The 18,862-nt window shown below is 34.6% G+C and overlaps 1 protein-coding gene across 1 annotated transcript in view; it reads left to right on the top strand.

Annotated features, from left to right (window-relative positions):
• TfIIA-L (transcription factor IIA L) overlaps positions 1-10,540 on the top strand; it is a 99,556-nt gene extending 89,016 nt beyond the window's left edge. The window contains exons 5-6 of the mRNA XM_067758586.1: positions 681-925; positions 10,309-10,540. Of these exons, the coding sequence (XP_067614687.1) occupies positions 681-925; positions 10,309-10,416 (353 nt within the window). The 3' untranslated portion in view covers positions 10,417-10,540. The remainder of the gene's footprint in view (positions 1-680; positions 926-10,308) is intronic.
• Positions 10,541-18,862: the final 8,322 nt, after the last annotated feature.

Consider the following 18,862-nt stretch of genomic DNA (forward strand, 5'->3'; position numbering starts at 1 on the left):
TACCAAACTGGTCATAAAATACGAACAGAAAAACCGTTCTTAAAACAGGCCCATCGGTCACGAGTTAAGAAAAAACGTACTTAACAGACTTTTGTCAACGAATGTTCTTAATTTTGAACGTTATTCGTTCGTTTTAGAACGATTTGTTCTTTGAGTGTAGGGTGGGCGGTATGGCCTAGACGATTTCATGTGGTCATACTAAATCGTTCCCGAGATGGTTGGGCAAGTGCCTTAATGGTGCTTGCTACCGGAACATACCGGATCTATATCTGGCAAAGGACCAACAACATCGATAACACCCCCCAAAACCTTCGCGGATTTTTCTTGTCGCTACAACATCAACAACAACAGGAGAAATGTGCATCAAACTGGCGTCCCATGCGCTATCTTTGGTGTCCGGGCAGTACAGCAACCGACCAAACGCGGGGGAAGTATTTTTAAGATTAAAACAACAACAGGCACATATGTACTAATGTTTAGCCTTTCGGGTTGGCCTATAAGCTTCGCCGTAATCTTATCAAATCGTACATTCGCTAGATGAGCTAGTAAGGGGTGAAATTGAAAACATCGCTAATTTGAAGTTTAAATACTACCCTAATGTACATACCGATATACATATAATAAACTGCAATGTTATCGAACAATTCAACCTATTGTTACTTAATTTATTTCATTCACAGAAAATTTCAACGCTTCAAAACAATTGGACGGTGCAGTAGACACTTCAGACGAAGATGAGAGTGAAGAGAGCGATGATAATATGGACAATGATGATGATGACGATCTTGATAAAGATGATGATGAAGATGCTGAAAACGATGGTGGTGCTGAAGAAGAGCCACTTAATAGTGATGATGACGTAACTGACGAGGATGCTAGTGATGTATTTGAAACTGACAATGTTATTGTTTGCCAGTATGATAAGGTAATGAACACTTAAATTGCATATACTTGTACAAATCATATTCAAAAACAAGTAGGGAAGGCTAAGTTCGGGTGTAACCGAACATTACATACTCAGCTGAGAGCTTTGGAGACAAAATAATGTAGGAAAATTAACCTAGGGCAACCCTGGAATGTGTTTGTATGACATTGGTATCAAATGGAAGGTAATAAAGAGTATTTTAAAAAGGAGTGGGCCATAGTTCTATAGGTGGACGCCTTTTCGAGAAATCGCCATAAAGGTGGACCAGGGGTGACTCTAGAATGTGTTTGTATGATATGGGTATGACATTAAAGGTATTAATGAGGGTTTTATAAGGTTGTTGTTGTTGTTACGCTCCGGTAACACAGCACCATTAAGGTACTGGCCCGACCATCTCGGGAACGATTTATATGGCCACCTTGAACCTTCAGGCCATCCCTCCCTCCCCACCCCCAAGTTCCATGAGGAGCTTGGGGTCGCCAGAGCCTCGTCTGTTAGTGAAACGGGATTCGCCGCTCGAAGGTGAGGTTGACAATTGGGTTGGAGAAGCTATATATTGCGCTACACAACCCCTTGAATCCAAACCCCTTTTATAAGGTAGTGACCCTTAGTTGTATATGTGAAGGCGTTTTCGAGATATCGGACCAGGGTGACCCAGAACATCATTTGTCGGGTACCGCTAATTTATTTATATATGTAATACCACGAACAGTATTCCTGCCATGATTCCAAGGGCTTTTGATTTCACCCTACAGAGTTTTTTAATTTTCTTCTACTAATATGGTAGGTGTCACACCCATTTTACAAAGTTTTTTCTAAAGTTATATTTTGCGTCAATAAACCAATCCAATTACCATGTTTCATCCCGTTTTTCGTATTTGGTATAGAATTATAGCATTTTTTTCATTTTTCGTAATTTTCGATATCGAAAAAGTGGGCGTGGTCATAGTCGGATTTCGCCCATTTTTAATACCAAGATAAAATGAGTTCAGATAAGTACGTGAACCAAGTTTAGTAAATATATATCGATTTTTGGTCAAGTTATCGTGTTAACGGGGAGCGGAAGGACAGACGGTGGACTGTGTTTAAAAACTGGGCGTGGCTTCAACCGATTTCGCCAATTTTCATAGAAAACAGTTATCGTCATAGCACCTACCAAATTTCACAAGGATTGGTAAATTTTTGTTCGACTTATGGAATTAAAAGTATTCTAGATAAATTAAATGAAAAAGGGCGGAGCCACGCTTTGAAATTTTCTTTTATTTTTGTATTTTGTTGCACCATATCATTACTGGAGTTGAATGTTGACATAATTTACTTATATACTGTGAAGATATTAAATTTTTTGTTGAAATTTGACTTTTAAAAAAATTTTTTTTTAAGTGGGCGTGTTCGTCATCTGATTTTGCTAATTTTTATTTAGAGCGCATATAGTAATAGGAGCAACGTTCCTGCCAAATTTCATCATATGATATCTTCAGCGACTGCCAAATTACAGCTTGCAAAACTTTGAAATTACCATTTTTTTAAAAGTGGGCGGTGCCGCGCCCATTGTCCAAAATTTTACTTATTTTCTATTCTGCGTCATAAGCTCAACCCACCTACCAAGTTTCATCGCTTTCCGTCTTTGGTAATGAATTATCGCATTTTTCGGTTATTCGATATCGAAAAAGTGGGCGTGGTTATAGTCTGATTTCGTCCATTTTAAATAGCGATCTGAAATTTACTCAAGTTATCGTGTTTACGGACGGACAGACATGGCTAAATGAATTTCTTTTTCGTCCAGATCATTTTGATATATAGAAGTCCATATCTATCTCGATTAGTTTATGCCGTTACGGATTACCGTTATGCGAACAAAATTAATATACTCTGTGAGCTCTGCTCAGCTGGGTATAAAAATCACAAATACCATTAATAAATGTTAGATAATATTTACCTGAAATATCAGAATCCATCACAATTACTCAAATTTGTCTGTTGCAAGATTCCCAATATACATATGTAGCTCGAAGTTTGTTTATATCTCGATTCGGAGAAAATTTGTGTTAGATTGCCGCCAACTTGTGAACTGTGTTCTAAATTTTTGATATCTAGCGTATCAAGAAGTTACATAAAATTTGAATCCAAGATTCCTTTGGTTTTGAAGGCATTTCCTGAATATTTCGATCCGTGCGCCCTCTAGCGGAATTTTTTTTTAGCTAATGTTGCATCTACAAACTGGAATTCTCTAGCTGGATGGAAGGTTACTTCAAATTTGATCCCAAGATTCCATCGGCTTGAACGAATTTTCCAAATCTCGATCCGTCACCGCGTTCTGGGCAATAGTATGAGTTTCAAGTCTCTAACCCACCAACCAATGAGTTCCTTCAAAACTTTGAGTATGTAGACCGCGTCCATTGCGTTCGAATCTGTAACAATTCTCCAGCTATTTTAAAGATAGATATTCAATTTAGAGTATGATTAAAAATGAGCACACCACGTATTTTTTTTTAGAACGTTTTCGACTGTTTCTTCCAGCAGCTCGCACTTCCTACAAATGCTGTTACTGACGATACCTAACTTATAAGCATGTGGTGCCCGAAGGCAGTGACTTTTTTGAGTCTGATATCGTAGGATTTACACATGATCTCGGAAATTTTTCAGCCCCGCGTTTCTGTCCACGCCTTTCCTGCTTGATGGATAATGTGCAATACCTGTCTTCTTTCGATTTTTCCGAAATGGATAAGGATGTCTACCGTCGATTGCTGCACGCTCCTTTGCAAACTCATACATATATATTGACACAACTGCAGATTAGGCATGATTCCTCCAGAGTTCCTGCTGCTTTCTTCACTGCTACAATGCACCCTGTATGAAGTACTCATTTCTGGATCGACACAGTAAAAAGCACCCGACCGCTTCCGTTATAGCATGTTCTGCCATTTCCATGGAGTTTCTACGACAACTTACTGTCTGGTATAATTCCTAGATATTTTGTGCTGTTTTTCCTGTAGGATTACCCCTCCAAGCTTAAGCTTAGTCCAATTAAGGACCATGTAAATGAAACTACACCGTTTCCGGTTGTAAATGAGAAAGCGTCATTTGAAAATAAGATTTGTAAATTGTAAATGAGATTAGTCAGTTGTAAATTAGAAAGCGTTAAATGTAATTGAGAATAGTCAATTGTAAATGCGAAAGCATCACTTCGATATGAGAATAGTCACTTGTAAATAAGAATAGTCAATTGTAAATTCGAAAGCGTCATTTGTAATTGAGAATAGTGAGTTGTAAATAAGAATAGTGAATTGTGAATTCGAAAGCGTCATTTCGAAATGAGATTAGTCAATTGTAAAAGCGAAAGCGTCACATGGAAATGAGAACAGTCACTTGCAAATGAGAAAGCGTCATTTGAAAATTCGAACGCGTCAATTGTAGTTGAGAATAGTCACTTGTAAATGAGAATAGTAAATTGTAAATGTGAAATCGTCACATGTAAATGAGAATAGTCACTTCTAAATGAGAAAGTATCAAATGAAAATGCGAAAACATCATTTGTAATTGAGAATACGTAGTTAATTATAAATAAGAAAGTATCATTTAAAAATGCGAGAGCCATATGGAAATGAGAATAGTAAATTGTAAATGCGAAAGCGTTATATAGAAATGAGAAAAGTGAGTAAATTTTGAATGAGAAAGGATTAAGTGAAAATGCGAAAGTTATTAAAAATAAAAATTGTCAATTGCAAATGCGAAATTCGTTTTATTGAGTACTTTAAACATTGAATTTAAATAAACGTGTAATAAATAGTATATCGAGCAATGACAATAAGTACATTTTTGCTACGTCAAGCTGTGTAGTTGATTTTTTTACCTGTGCTCTTGTGTTTTGAATAAATATAGTGTTTAATATTACTAAATATAGTTTTATTGTTCACATAGTTGGTGAAGTGCTATAATTTGTGTATGCTGAATCAAGAAATTAAATTTAAATTCAATTGCTTTTACTTAAAGTTTTAATATTGAAAATTAAAATTTTCATCAATTTTGCATATACACACATATATACATATTTATTTGCAGTTGAATTGCCGAGTATTTTTGCATTGTGTTGTTGCTGTTGATAGGCTTCAGTTTTTAATAGTGTAATTTTGTTTTTATTTGTGATTTTTTGCGTGCACATTCTTTCCTCAGTGTCACAGCTGTTTGCGCGGTTTGTTCAGTCTTATTACAGTGCATCTCAAACTGCTCATACAGCATATCTCTTTCTAACAGCTACTTTAAAACTGTTGTATTTTTTCTTATAACCCGTTGTGCTATCGTTCAATTAATATTCATACTTTTCCTATTTTATTAATTCTCGGTTTTCCGTAGCATTTATATATATATTTATTTCCTCATCCTCTTTAAATTTATTAAGAATGTCGTGTTTATATCCTAACTGCTTAGTAAAAAGTGAATCACCATCCCTTCGTGGCATGCTGGCTTTGCGATGGGCTTGCCCATATGAAGTGCGCCGGTTTATCAGCACGAGTGGTTGACGCACTTAACGATAACGATAAGGGAGTACGTTGGGCTTGTTTGAAATGTAGGCCTACCCAAATTGACCTTTTCAAGGTCTTCAAACAGGCCCGAGATGGATTTTCTGAAATAGGCAGAGATATTTCCGCTTTATCCGAGAAGTTTAAGCATTATGAAAGCTTATTTAAATCTTTCAAACATTCAAATGTGAACATTCCGGATAATAATCGTAGGTCTATCGATGTTTCCCTTCCAGCTCCGACTATGGATGCTGATCCCAAAGTTCCTTCACCTCCAGATCTTCCACCCCCAACTATTGAATTGATAAATCTGTCCTCTCCGAGTCCCTTAGCAGTTCAACCATCGACATCGAATGCTCATTCAGCTGTATCTACTGTACCCTCCACAAAAAGGAACCAGGTTCCCCAAAACCCCTCTGCGGAATCTGAACCGCCGGCTGGTAGATTGATTACTGTCCCGATTAAAAAGTCGATTTTCTTCTCCAGATTCGAGAGAGACACTACAGAAGAGGGCCTGTAGTCGTACATCATAAGTAAACTTACATCTGAAAATGTGTCTATTCGTAAATTTAATTTTAATTATCCTAGAGACATTTCGTCATTTAGGATTGACGTATCAGCGCAACATTTTGAAACAATTTTGAATAATTCATTTTGGCCACCCGAAGCCTTTGTTCGTGAATTCGAGCATAGACGCAACGTTAATATTCGTAATCTTGCTACCGTTCCTCAAACCAATAATGCTGCAAAACACTAAATATTAAACCTGTCCTTAATATATTTTATCAAAATGTAAGAGGCCTAAACACAAAACTAACTGAACTATACTTGAGATCATTTAACTGTAATTACAATATCATCGCTTTTACTGAAACTTGGTTAAAGCCTCATATTTTTAACTCGGAGATTCTTTGCAATGATTACCAAATATATAGAAATGACCGCTTGAACAAAGTTGGAGGTGGAGTTTTGCTCGCGGTACATTCTTCTATACCTTCCGCTGAGGTAAATTTACCTGTTATTGAAGCTACGGAATTTAAGTGCATTAGAACCCAGCTGGGAATAGGTTTAACTATATTGCCATTTGCTATATCCCACCATCTTCAGATCCCTCGGTGTATATGAACCATATTTCGTTACTGAAAGATATCAGTTCAATGTTGAAGCCTATTGACTCGATAATTGTCTTGGGTGATTTTAATCTTCCGCACGTATCATGGACCACATCCGACCATGGTATTGTACCGGTTTCTTCAAAATTCTCCAACATCGACTTTTTAGCTGAAATAACTGAACTTTGCCTAAGACAGATAAATATAGTTCCAAACATGTACGGGGGGGGGGGGGGGGGGGGGGGGGGTACTTGATCTGGTATTTGTTGATGATACATCAAAATCCATTCTTAGGGGGGGTGAACCTCTTACTGTACCTGAGGATCCTTACCATCCTTCGCTGGAAATAGTTTACGAATTGGAAGAGAGTTATCGGAGTTGCACTACCACAGAAAACGAATCTAGTTTTAGATTCGAATTCGCGAAGGCTAATTTTAATAAATTCAACCAAATTTTATCTACAATAGTTTGGCCCAAATACGGTGCAGATATTGACAAAAACGTTTCTGACTTCAACGCCGTCATTCACGCTATTCTGGAAAGACATGTACCTAAGCGTAAATGTGTTTTCACTGAACTAGTCCAAATATGGTACACCAAAGAACTGAAATCTTTAAAGAACAAAAAATCGCGTTCCTTCAAGGTGTACAAGAAGACGGGGTCACACTCCGACTACTTGAAGTACTCTATATTGCGTCATAAATATTTTGAATTAAATAAAAAGTGTTACAATACCTATCTCTGTGCCATGAAAAAGAAAATAACTTGCAATCCGAAAGCTTTCTATAATTTCGTGAACTCTAAACGTAGGGTTAAAGGCTTTCCTTCTGGTATGAAATACCGTGATGATTTCTCTAGCGACGATCAAGTTATTGCTAATTTATTTGCACAATTTTTCAAATCTAACTATTCCGCTGAATTAATTTCTTTGTCTAGTGAATACCCGTATCAACTTGACTCACTTAACGCAATTAATATTCCATCAATATCTCCAGAAGAGGTTCTTACATATTTAACTTCTTTGAAGGAATCTTATAAATGCGGTCCTGATCTAATTCCCACATGTTTTCTCAAAAGATGTGCAGAACACATTTATCTGCGCCTAACTGATTTATTCAACATGTCCCTAAAATATGGATTTTTTCCTTCTGCTTGGAAGTAATCTTTTCTAATACCCCTCCACAAAAACGGCAGTAGGTCATGTGTTGGAAATTATCGAGGAATTGCAAAATTGTCTGCCATCCCAAAGGTGTTTGAAGCCATTGTTACTAATCAGCTAACATTTTCCATTTCTGCATTGATTGCAGACTCTCAACATGGATTCTGTAGAGGCAAATCTACCATTACCAACCTACTTGAATTCGCAGCGCATGTTTCTAATGGATTTAGAGAAAATCTTCACACCGATGTTATTTACACTGATTTCAGCAAAGTATTTGACAAAGTTTCCCATTCATTGCTTATCCACAAGCTGGATCGACTTGGTTTCCAACCAGGTCTCACTCAGTGGATATCTTCTTATCTCTGCGGTAGAACGCAACAAGTAATTTTTAAAAATACTCTTTCAGAGGTCATTAATGTTCCCTCTGGCGTCCCACAGGGCAGTCATCTCGGTCCAATTCTGTTCTTGCTATTTATTAATGATATCTGTACCATAATAAAATATTCCAAAATTTCAATGTATGCTGATGATGTAAAACTTTTTAGGTCTTATGAGTCTATTGAAGAACGTCCATTGCTTCAAGCGGATTTAAACTGCTTAGTTGCTTGGTGCAACGCGAATTCAATGCCGCTGAACATCAATAAATGTAAGTTCATGTGCCTTTCTCGGAGATCTTTGCCAGCAGCCTCTTACGTAATTGATAATTTTTGTCTTGCATCAGTAAATTATTTTGTTGACTTGGAAGTCAGGATGGATGCTAAACTTAGTTTCAACCTTCATATTATGACTACTGCCAATAAGGCTAGAGGTGTTCTATCATTCGTGAAGAGATGGTCTAAAGAATTTAGTGACCCTTATGTAACCAAATCCCTTTTTACCACATTAGTTAGACCGATACTAGAATATGGATCAGTAGTCTGGAATCCACGAAATCAAGTTCATGCAGATAGGCTTGAGTCAGTACAGAAGCAATTTTTACTTTTTTCTTTAAGGAATTTTCATTGGGACTCTGCGTATAATCTTCCACCTTATACTAGTCGCTTAAGGCTTATCAATTTTCCAACTCTCGCTAGCCGTAGAGAAATGCTAGGCGTATTATTTATGGCTAAACTACTGAATGGACTAATTTCTAGCCCCTTTCTTTTGAACGAAGTAAACTTCAATGTCCCATCACGAGCGTCAAGACATTACAAACCTCTTCTTTTGAGGCAGTGTAGAACTAATTTCGAATTAAATGAACCTTTCCGGTGTTTGTGTTATGATTTTAACTCTCACTCGAATTCATTTGATATAACGGATTCACTTTTTACTATAAGGAAAACTGTCCTATTCTATCTTAACTTGTAACAAAATAAAAATAAAAAAAATAAAAATCTTTATATGCTAAATCGTTAACTTATTCAACAATTTACTATATGTATAATTTTCTACTGTTATGTATATAATACTCAGCTGATGATTTTTATTCTGTAGCTGAGCAGTTTTAGATCTCGACGTTTAACAAACCTCCGCCTATCAACAACTCGGCAAAAACAAAAACAAATCCGTGCGTAATGCGGATGCGCCCCTCGTGTCGGTTGGGCGGGCTTTGGAGGGTATTAATCCGTTGGGTTTATTATAAAAAAAAAAAAAAAATTGGTATGGGTTCAATGCACTGCCCATGAAAGAGATGCCCACATGGTAATAGGCGAACAACGGACTTCCTTTGAATTTTATTTACGCACACAGCACAATTGTCTTTAAACTCCATTTTGGTAGTGCTCGAAAAGTTCGGTTATAAGTTTTTATTTGTTCAGTTACCGACAGACTTATAAATAAACTCAAATATGTATTTATAACTTACTTGCTGCATACACTTCCTAATCGTAAAGTGGTTTATGTAAAAGTATAAATAAGGAGTCAGAAGGGGAATAATTAACAAAGCTTTATTAATACCTAGTGTTATTTTAGTGAAGTAAGTAGGTAGTGGTTAAATACCATCCTAAAAGCTAACCACGGTTTTAGGTTATTTAAGCAATTAGTTTGGATCTGCTTTCTCATTTTCAAATGACTATTCTCATTTCCATATGAGGCTTTCGCATTTTCAAGTGATTATATTATAACTGAGTACGTATTCCAATTACAAATGACGCTTTCGCATTTTCATTTGATGCTTTCTCATTTATAAGTGACTATTCTCATTTCCATTACGCTTTCGCATTTACAAGTGATACTTTCTTAATTATAACTGAGTACGTATTCTCAATTACAAATGACGCTTTCGCATTTTCATTTGATGCTTTCTCATTTATAAACGACTTCTCATTTCCATATGACGCTTTCGCATTTACAATTGAGTATTCTCATTTCCACATGATGCTTTCGCATTTATATCTGACGCTTTCTCATTTACAACTGGGAATGGTGTAGATCGGGTTCTTCCGCGTTGGCGACTAACTCGACTCAAAATGTACATACCGAAGCGTCTGATCCATCAGAGATGTGCATTTATATAGGTTGCTGCGTATAGGTTCCATCTAATTTTTAAAGAATGTCAATCCCCTATGTATTATCCCATGTGCTAATCCTTTTCTTTCTAATTCAATACAGATCACACGTTCGCGCAACAAATGGAAGTTTTACCTAAAGGATGGTATTATGAATATCGGTGGCAAAGATTATGTTTTTCAAAAATCGAATGGAGATGCTGAATGGTAATGGAAAATTGCACAATGGCAGCTGTACTATTATATAAAATTATGAGACATAATAATGCATACATACATATATATAAATATATACATTTTTTTGTTGGTATTAAAAGACAGTAATTTTAGAAAAATGTTCGCCTCATTCTTAATATTGATAATATTTTCTTTATTGAATATACATATTAGACTGGGTCGATTTATTAACCGATATCGCGCCATCGATTTTTCGATAGGAGTTGGGCTCAGGAAAAAAGTTCCACTACGCATACCCAAAAAAATAATTTTCGAGCCTGCGAAAAAAAAATGGAGTAAGGGTCAATTTTTCGACCAAAACACTCCCCAAAACCCAAAAATATACTTTTTTTTTGCAAAAAACTGTTATCGCCAACGTTTTTACAATAGTTTTTTGAAAAAAAAATATATTTTATAGGTTTGGGGAGTGTTTTGGTCCAAAAATTTACCCTTTCGCCATTTTTTCCCAGGCTCGAAAATTATTTTTTTGGGTATGCGTAGTGGAACTTTTTTTTCCAGAGCCCAAATCCTATCGAAAAATCGATTTCGCGATATCGGTTAACTTTCGTCCATACAAAGCGACCTAGGTTAATACATATACATATGTAGTCATTTTCATTCACTTAACTACCTATGTAAGTATGTCTATTACAGAAATCTGTAAATGCATTGTATGTATTGTAACGAATTTAGGGAAACTTCGCTTATTTTACACCTTCTACTAACGTTCGAATCACTAAACTGTTGAATAAATAACTCCACTATTCAATAATGCAAAATGGCCTTTATTAAAGTACTTCAGAGTAATACTACTATTGCTCGCCAGATAGCGTCTTAAATCAAACTGATTGTCATGCCTCTACTGTTGCTGCTTTTTATACTCTTTGATTTCCTCGATCCATATTTCTAGTCGCTTCTATTTCCAGAACTTACTATTTAGTTATTAGCTATAAAATTACTCAGCTATAACTACGTTTATAGCTTCTCATATGCGGGTGTATTTGTGACTGATACTTGCACAAATCATTGCCTACTTTTGGGAGCATCTCAGATAAGATATAAGCATGTGTTTGTGCTTCTCTCTCCGCTGTGTGTACGTACATATATGTATACATAATGATTGATTCGTTTATGTAGACACAAGTGACTGCCTGCTTTATTGTTGTTGTGTCTTCATTTACTTAGCATCAGACTAGTGATGTGAGTATCTAATATTCGTCACACTGCCCTCCACCTAAGTCTGATCGTCCCGATCAGACAAATCTCTCGATCTAAACGCTGCTAGCCTTTCCAAATGAACCACTTTCATTTTGGTTCGTGGTTTGCCAATGGTTTGTATGCGGTACACTACATCGTTGATGCGTTTTACAACTTTGTATGGGCCTTCCCAATTACACTGCAAACCTTTTTTTGTTGTTGTTGTTGTTGTTGTTGTTGTAGCGATTAGGTTACTCCCCGAAGGCTTTGGGGAGTGTTATCGATGTGATGGTCCTTTGTCGGATACAGATCCGATACGCTCCGGTAACACAGCACCATTAAGGTGCTGGCCCGACCATCTCGGGAACGATTTATATGGCCACATTGAACCTTCAGGCCATCCCTCCCTCCCCACCCCCAAGTTCCATGACGAGCTTGGGGTCGCCAGAGCCTCGTCTGTTAGTGAAACGGGATTCGCCGCTCGAAGGTGAGGTTGACAGTTGGGTTGGAGAAGCTATATATTGCGCTACACAACCCCTTGAATCCCCAAACCTTTTTTTCGTTGTGGGTTGTATAACAGCACCAAATCTCCTTCCTGAAAACCTTCTGAATTAATTGCTTTATCGTATCTGACTTTCATCTTATCACTCATAATCTTTGCTCGTTGTCTTACAAGATCGTGTATCTCTCTCAGCTCTTCTTCCAAGACCAGTGGATTTCTTGGCATTTCTCTCCGCATCGGTATCTATCCCAAACTTAAAATCAGCTGGCAGTCGAAGGTCATTGCCAAAAATTACTTTTGCAGGGATTTGGCCCGTTGTCTCATGCACTGCTGATCGGTAAGCCATCAAGAATAATGGTATGCGGGTATCCCACTCCTTATGGTACTTGTCTACTACTACTCCAAGGTTCTATTGAAACGTTCCACCATACCATCGGACTGAGGAGCGGGTATCCCACTCCTTATGGTACTTGTCTACTACTTTCCTTAAATGCTCCTCCAAGGTTCTATTGAAACTATAATACACTTCCACCTTGCGCACTTGTGTGTATTGAGCTTAGTATGCAATTGAAAATATTTGGATTTTTCAAATGCATAGTAGGCGAGTTGAAAAAATAATTTGTTGGGAGTTTGAAAATTGGATTTGATGTGCTCGAATGTAAAGAATCGTGTTCATCTGATATGCAAATTAATAACCAAATTTTAAAAAATACATTTTAATTATTAAATAAAATATTAATATAAATAGTTACAAAATATACGTGTATGTGTGTTTTAATTAAAGCGTATGCGTGTGTATTGGTGCATAAATGCACGTAAGAAGACATTCCTTTTATGGAGTCTTTATATGGCGACCGTGGGCCGGAGCCCTACAATAAGAAAAGTTATGAAGTTTGAAGAATTGCATTGAAAATGAATTAATGCAAATTATATGTGTATATGTGTTGTGACGTAATAAAAAAAAAAGACAAAAAAAAAAATTGAAAAAAAAAGTTTTATACTATCGAAATACAAAATTAAATTTAAATCTTACAAAAAAAAAAAAAAAAATCTATGAAAATAAAGATATAGAAATATAGATAAAGAAATAAGTTAATAAGAGCTAATATATGAACTAATATCCACGTTTTAGAAAACTTAAATATATATATATATTCGTATATAAAAAAAAATATTATCTTTGAGCTGTAACAATAATCTGTGAATACTGTTTACAGTAGAACAAAACGAAAAGCGGAACGAAGAGAAATACTAATATTAACATATTAAGTGAACGAAAGAGGAACATAGAGAAATACTAATATTAATATATTAAGTGAACGCAAAGCGGAACTGAGAGAAATACTAATATTAACAATGGTATAAAAAGAAAAGGAACTAAATGCGAACGGAAATGTCAAAGAAACATAAAAATATTCAGTAAACAGTCGTGAGCGGAACAAAACGAAATCGGAAAGTGAAAATTAGTGGAAGAATTTTGGAAAAAGGAAGCTACTGAAATCAATAATGTCCCTCAACTAAACTGCAACAGGGTAGTCAACTATTGAATGGAACAAGTCAGCACTGAATATTAGCAATAATGAAACAATATATTACGAGCGGAAATCATACACTACTATAACAACAATAGCGGAACTAATAATGATTGCAGAATTGGGTATGGCGCACAGTGTACGAAACATGTAGTTTAGCAAATATAAAATAAATTTTTTTTCTTGAACTAAAATTTTCTTAATTTATATTATTTACACTTTTGCACATTTATTATAGTACCACCACACACATGTACTCATTACATATTTACATACAAACTATTACTAATATAATTTATCTAAATATTTAACAATAAAAAAATTAAAAAAAAAGAAATAAAATTTAAATAATAATAATAATAATTAACATTTTACTAAACCTTATTTTAAATATATTAAAATATATTAACATATGTATGTACAAGTGTACGTGTTAATGACAGTGGGCTGGTGTTGATGAAAATTTTAAAATATTTCTTTTTGTTTTTATTTGTTTTTGAAGACAAAATTAAAACAAAATAATTGAAATAAATAATTGAATTCAAATTATTTAATTTTTCTTTTTGAAAATTTACTTTTGCCCTACTGTCCTATATTCACATGTGGTAAAATTTACTTTAATTTAATACAAGCTTTTTATATAAGGCAGTGTGTGCGTAAAATGAATATGTTACTTTTGAAATAAAGCGATACAATTTTCAAAGATGTGGCTTGAAAGCAATGCGTCAGTAATATAAAAAAATTTATTTATATATATAGTATTAAAATTTTAATGTCTCCGAAACAATGTTTTTTTTTCCCAAATTTTGTAAGCTCAGCGGAAATTTCATTTTATTACGATAAATTACACGGTAATTCTTTTACTATTACATATTCAATATTCAATTTAGTTAGCTTTTGTTTTGTTTTTCTTTTACATGTGCGATTCTAATAGTCCACATACATTTTCAAATGCTAGAATATAATTTAGTGCAGATAGAGATTCTTTATTTGAAGACTTTTTAGGGTTTGATAACACAAATCATTCTACGCAAACTTCATCTTCTAGTTCGATTTCTAATTTTGACCTAACTTCAAATTCTAATTCTTATTTTACTTCTGATACTATTTCAAATTTTACGATTTAAACATGGCTACTCTTGAGCAAAAGAGGTCATTCATTAGTACTTGTGCCTCGATTATTCGAGAAAACTATAGCGGTGATCCGTTATCACTTGCCTCGTTTATAGATAAAATTGATTTAATAGAAGATTTAACTGATGTATCTTTAACTACTACATTTATATCATTTTTAAAGTCGAAACTCGAAGGCAAAGCTCGCGAAGCTCTACCAACGCAAATAGATTCTATTAGTCAGATTAAAGATGCTTTACGTAGCAGAATTAGGCCAGATAACTCGAAGGTTGTTGCGGGTAAAATTGCGGCCTTAATGGTAAACAATAATAATTTTACTGATTTTTCAAAACAAGTAGAAGATCTTTCTGATTCGCTAGAACGCTCTTTGATCATCGAAGGTATGACACAGGCAAAAGCTCATGAGATGGCGGTTGAGCAAACTGTTACTGTTTGTAGGTTGAACAGTCGTTCAGATATGGTGAAGTCTATCCTTGCATCAACAACTTTTAAGGATTCAAAGGATGTTGTTGCTAAAATGATTATTGAGCGTGAACAGGAGGTAAAAGCGCGGCAGGTGTTAGCGTATCGCTCACGTCCGATAAGATCTAATAGTTTTCGCGGGAATTTTAGAGGTAATAATAATTTCGGATACAATAACAATTTTAGATTCAATGGAAATGCAACTAGACCTAACAATAATTTACATTTTCGAAATACTAATTACAATGGAGGTAACAATAGGTATAATAATTACAACAACAATTACAATAGAAATAACAATCGGTCTGTAAATAACAGTAATTCAAATAATCAACGTTTAATTAACAGGAATTCAGTCAATGTTCGTTCTTTAAATGCCGAAGCCCCTCAGGAGCGAACACTGAGGGAGCAGGTGCTATTGGGTTAAATTCTTTTAAATCAATATATTGTCTAAATTTAAATTATTCTGACTTCATCGAAGTCAACTGTAGTGATTCTTATAAAATATGTTCTTTTCTTGTAGATTCTCAGGCAGATATTTCACTTATAAAAATTTCTAGTTTAGCAAGTGACGTAATAGTAGATAACAGTAATGTAATAAATATAACAGGTGTAACAACAGACACAGTAACAACTTTAGGCACAGTTAGTACGAACATAGTAGTTTCAAATATATTATTTCCTCTGACTATTCATGTTGTTGATGACAACTTTAATATTCCTTCGGATGGTATAATAGGAAAAGACTTTTTAAAAGCAAACAAATGTATAATCAATTATTCGAATGATACAATAACGATAGGACTAGGGAGAGAAAGAGTTAATATTTCAATTTTGCATAGCACTTCAACAGATACTCTTGTAATTCCACCAAGATGTGAAGTTTTTCGTGTTTTTAGTTTGAATAAATCGGAAAATCCAGTTTTTGTCGATTCTCATGAACTTTGTAGTGGTGTTTTTACCGCAAAATGTGTCATTGATACGGAACATCCTATTTTAAAAATTATTAATACTACTGATGAAGTGAAGTATGTTAAAAACTTCAATATTCAAACTGAGGACATAGAAAATTTTGATATCTATCGCATAAATGAAACATCTGTTGATTCAAAACGCATAGAAGAGCTTAAGTCAGTTTTAGAAAAACAAATACCTTCGTATGCAAAAGATAAATTACTTGACTTATGTTTGAAATATTCAGATATTTTTGCTCTAAAAACAGACTTAATGACGATTAATAATTTTTACGAACAAAAATTAAGACTAACGGACAAGACACCAGTGTACATAAAAAATTATAGATTGCCATATTCACAGCGTGCTGAAATAAATAAACAGGTTGATAATTTGTTAAAAAATGATTTAATTGAAGGAAGTTGTTCAAATTATAACAGCTAATTGATTTTAGTACCGAAAAACGACCCAACTGGACAAAAAGCATATCGAATGTGTGTAGACTTTAGAGCAGTCAATAAAAAACTTGTTGCAGATAAATTTCCTTTGGCACGTGTTGATGATATTTTGGATAACCTTGGTCGAGCTAAATATTTTTCGACTTTGGATCTTTTTTCGGGTTTCCATCAAATTCTGTTACATAAAGATTCGATAGATATAACATCATTTAGTACAGATCGTGGATCTTTTCGTTGGAAAGTTTTACCATTTGGACTAAATGTTGCTCCTAACTCATTTTCAAGAATGATGTCAATAGCATTTTCCGGTATTGCACCTAATCAAGCCTTTATGTATATAGACGATATTATAGTCATTGGATGTAGTGAGACCCATCATTTAAAAAATTTGGAGAAAGTTTTTGAGACATGCAGAAAGTTTAATTTGCGGCTTAATCCTAATAAATGTAATTTTCTTAGATCTGAGGTAACATTTTTGGGGCATAAATGTTCAGCAAAGGGTTTGTTACCTGATGATTCAAAAATAGAGGCAATTAAAAAGTATCCTAAGCCGCGTGACAAAGACGCAGTTAGAAGATTTGTTGCATTTGCAAACTATTATAGGAGATTTATACCTAATTTTGCTTGTTTAGCGGCACCTTTGAATCGTTTGAGTCGGAAAAATGTGGAATTTAATTGGGATACCTCGTGCGAGCTGGCATTTGAGAAACTAAGAAAAAGTTTAATGTCTCCAAAACTTTTGCAATATCCAGATTTCACTAAAGAATTTCTAATAACAGTTGATGCTTCGAAAATTGGGTGTGGTGCGATATTGAGTCAAGATCATAATGGTAACGATTTACCAATTTGTTTCGCTTCAAAAGCATTTAGCAAGTCTGAACAAAATAAAGCAATTATCGAATTAGAACTTTTGGCAATATATTATGCAGTTAAGCAGTTTCGGCCATACGGTTATGGTACACACTTTATAGTGAGATCAGATCATCGGCCGTTAGTTTATTTATTTAATATGAAAGATCCTACGTCAAAACTGTCTAGAATACGTTTAGAGTTATCTGAGTATAATTTTACTATAGAGTATATAAAAGGTAAAGCGAATGTAGGTGCAGATGCTCTTTCTCGTATAACTATAGATGAGTTAAAAAATTCGACTAAACATATATTGGCAGTACAAACAAGGTCAATGACAAAGCAAAAACAGGAAATACAGATACAAAACGATAACCGACAAATACAGACAGAAACATTACAAGTTTACGACAAATTTGCTTATAATTTTTCAAATAAAATCCCGAGAATAAAGTCGAATATAAATTATGATAAGAATGGTGATATTAGTAATATAGAAATATGTGCGCACTTAAAACATAAAAAGCTCGAGCTACTTAATTTTGAGATTGTTAACAAAATAGCGAATTTAGATGAGCTACTTTTGAGGCTGGAACGTAATGCCGGCAATCACAATATTAAGAATATTGAATGGCAGAAAGATGATAATATTTTTCATCATTTTACTGTTGCAAATTTTAAAGAAACCGGGAATAAAATTTTAAAACATTTAATAATTATATTGACAGAGCCAGTAGAGACGGTAACTGATGAAGACACGAAATTAAAACTTATGACAATTTATCATAATGATCCAATATCAGGTGGCCATTGTGGATATAAGAAGTTATACGCGAAAATACGTACAAAATATTTTTGGAAAAATATGACGTGCGATATTGCTAAATTTGTGAAAAATTGGGAAAAATGCCTGTTAAACAAAGTTAAGCCCAAAACAAAAGAAAATATGGTGCTTACACCAACACCTTGCAAGCCTTTTGATATAGTAGTTATAGACACGATAGGACCTTTGCCTGAGTCGAATAATGGGAATAAGTTCGCAGTTACCATTATGTGCGATTTGAGCAAATATTTAGTTACAATAGCTATTCCAGATAAGAGTGCAAAAACAGTTGCATCTGCAATTTTTGAAAGTTTTATTTTAATTTATGGAATAATGAAATCTATTAAATCAGATTTAGGTACAGAATTTAAAAATGAAATTTTTGCGGAATTGACTAAACTTTTGAAAATTGAGCATAATTTTTCAACACCTTATCATCATGAAACTGTTGGTACTATTGAAAGGAATCATCGTGTATTTAACGAATATTTAAGAGCTTACCTTGACGATTCATTTCCCGAATGGGACGT

Source organism: Eurosta solidaginis, chromosome 1 (genome assembly GCF_040869045.1).
Source record: "Eurosta solidaginis isolate ZX-2024a chromosome 1, ASM4086904v1, whole genome shotgun sequence".
In the NCBI taxonomy this organism is placed as follows: domain Eukaryota; kingdom Metazoa; phylum Arthropoda; class Insecta; order Diptera; family Tephritidae; genus Eurosta; species Eurosta solidaginis.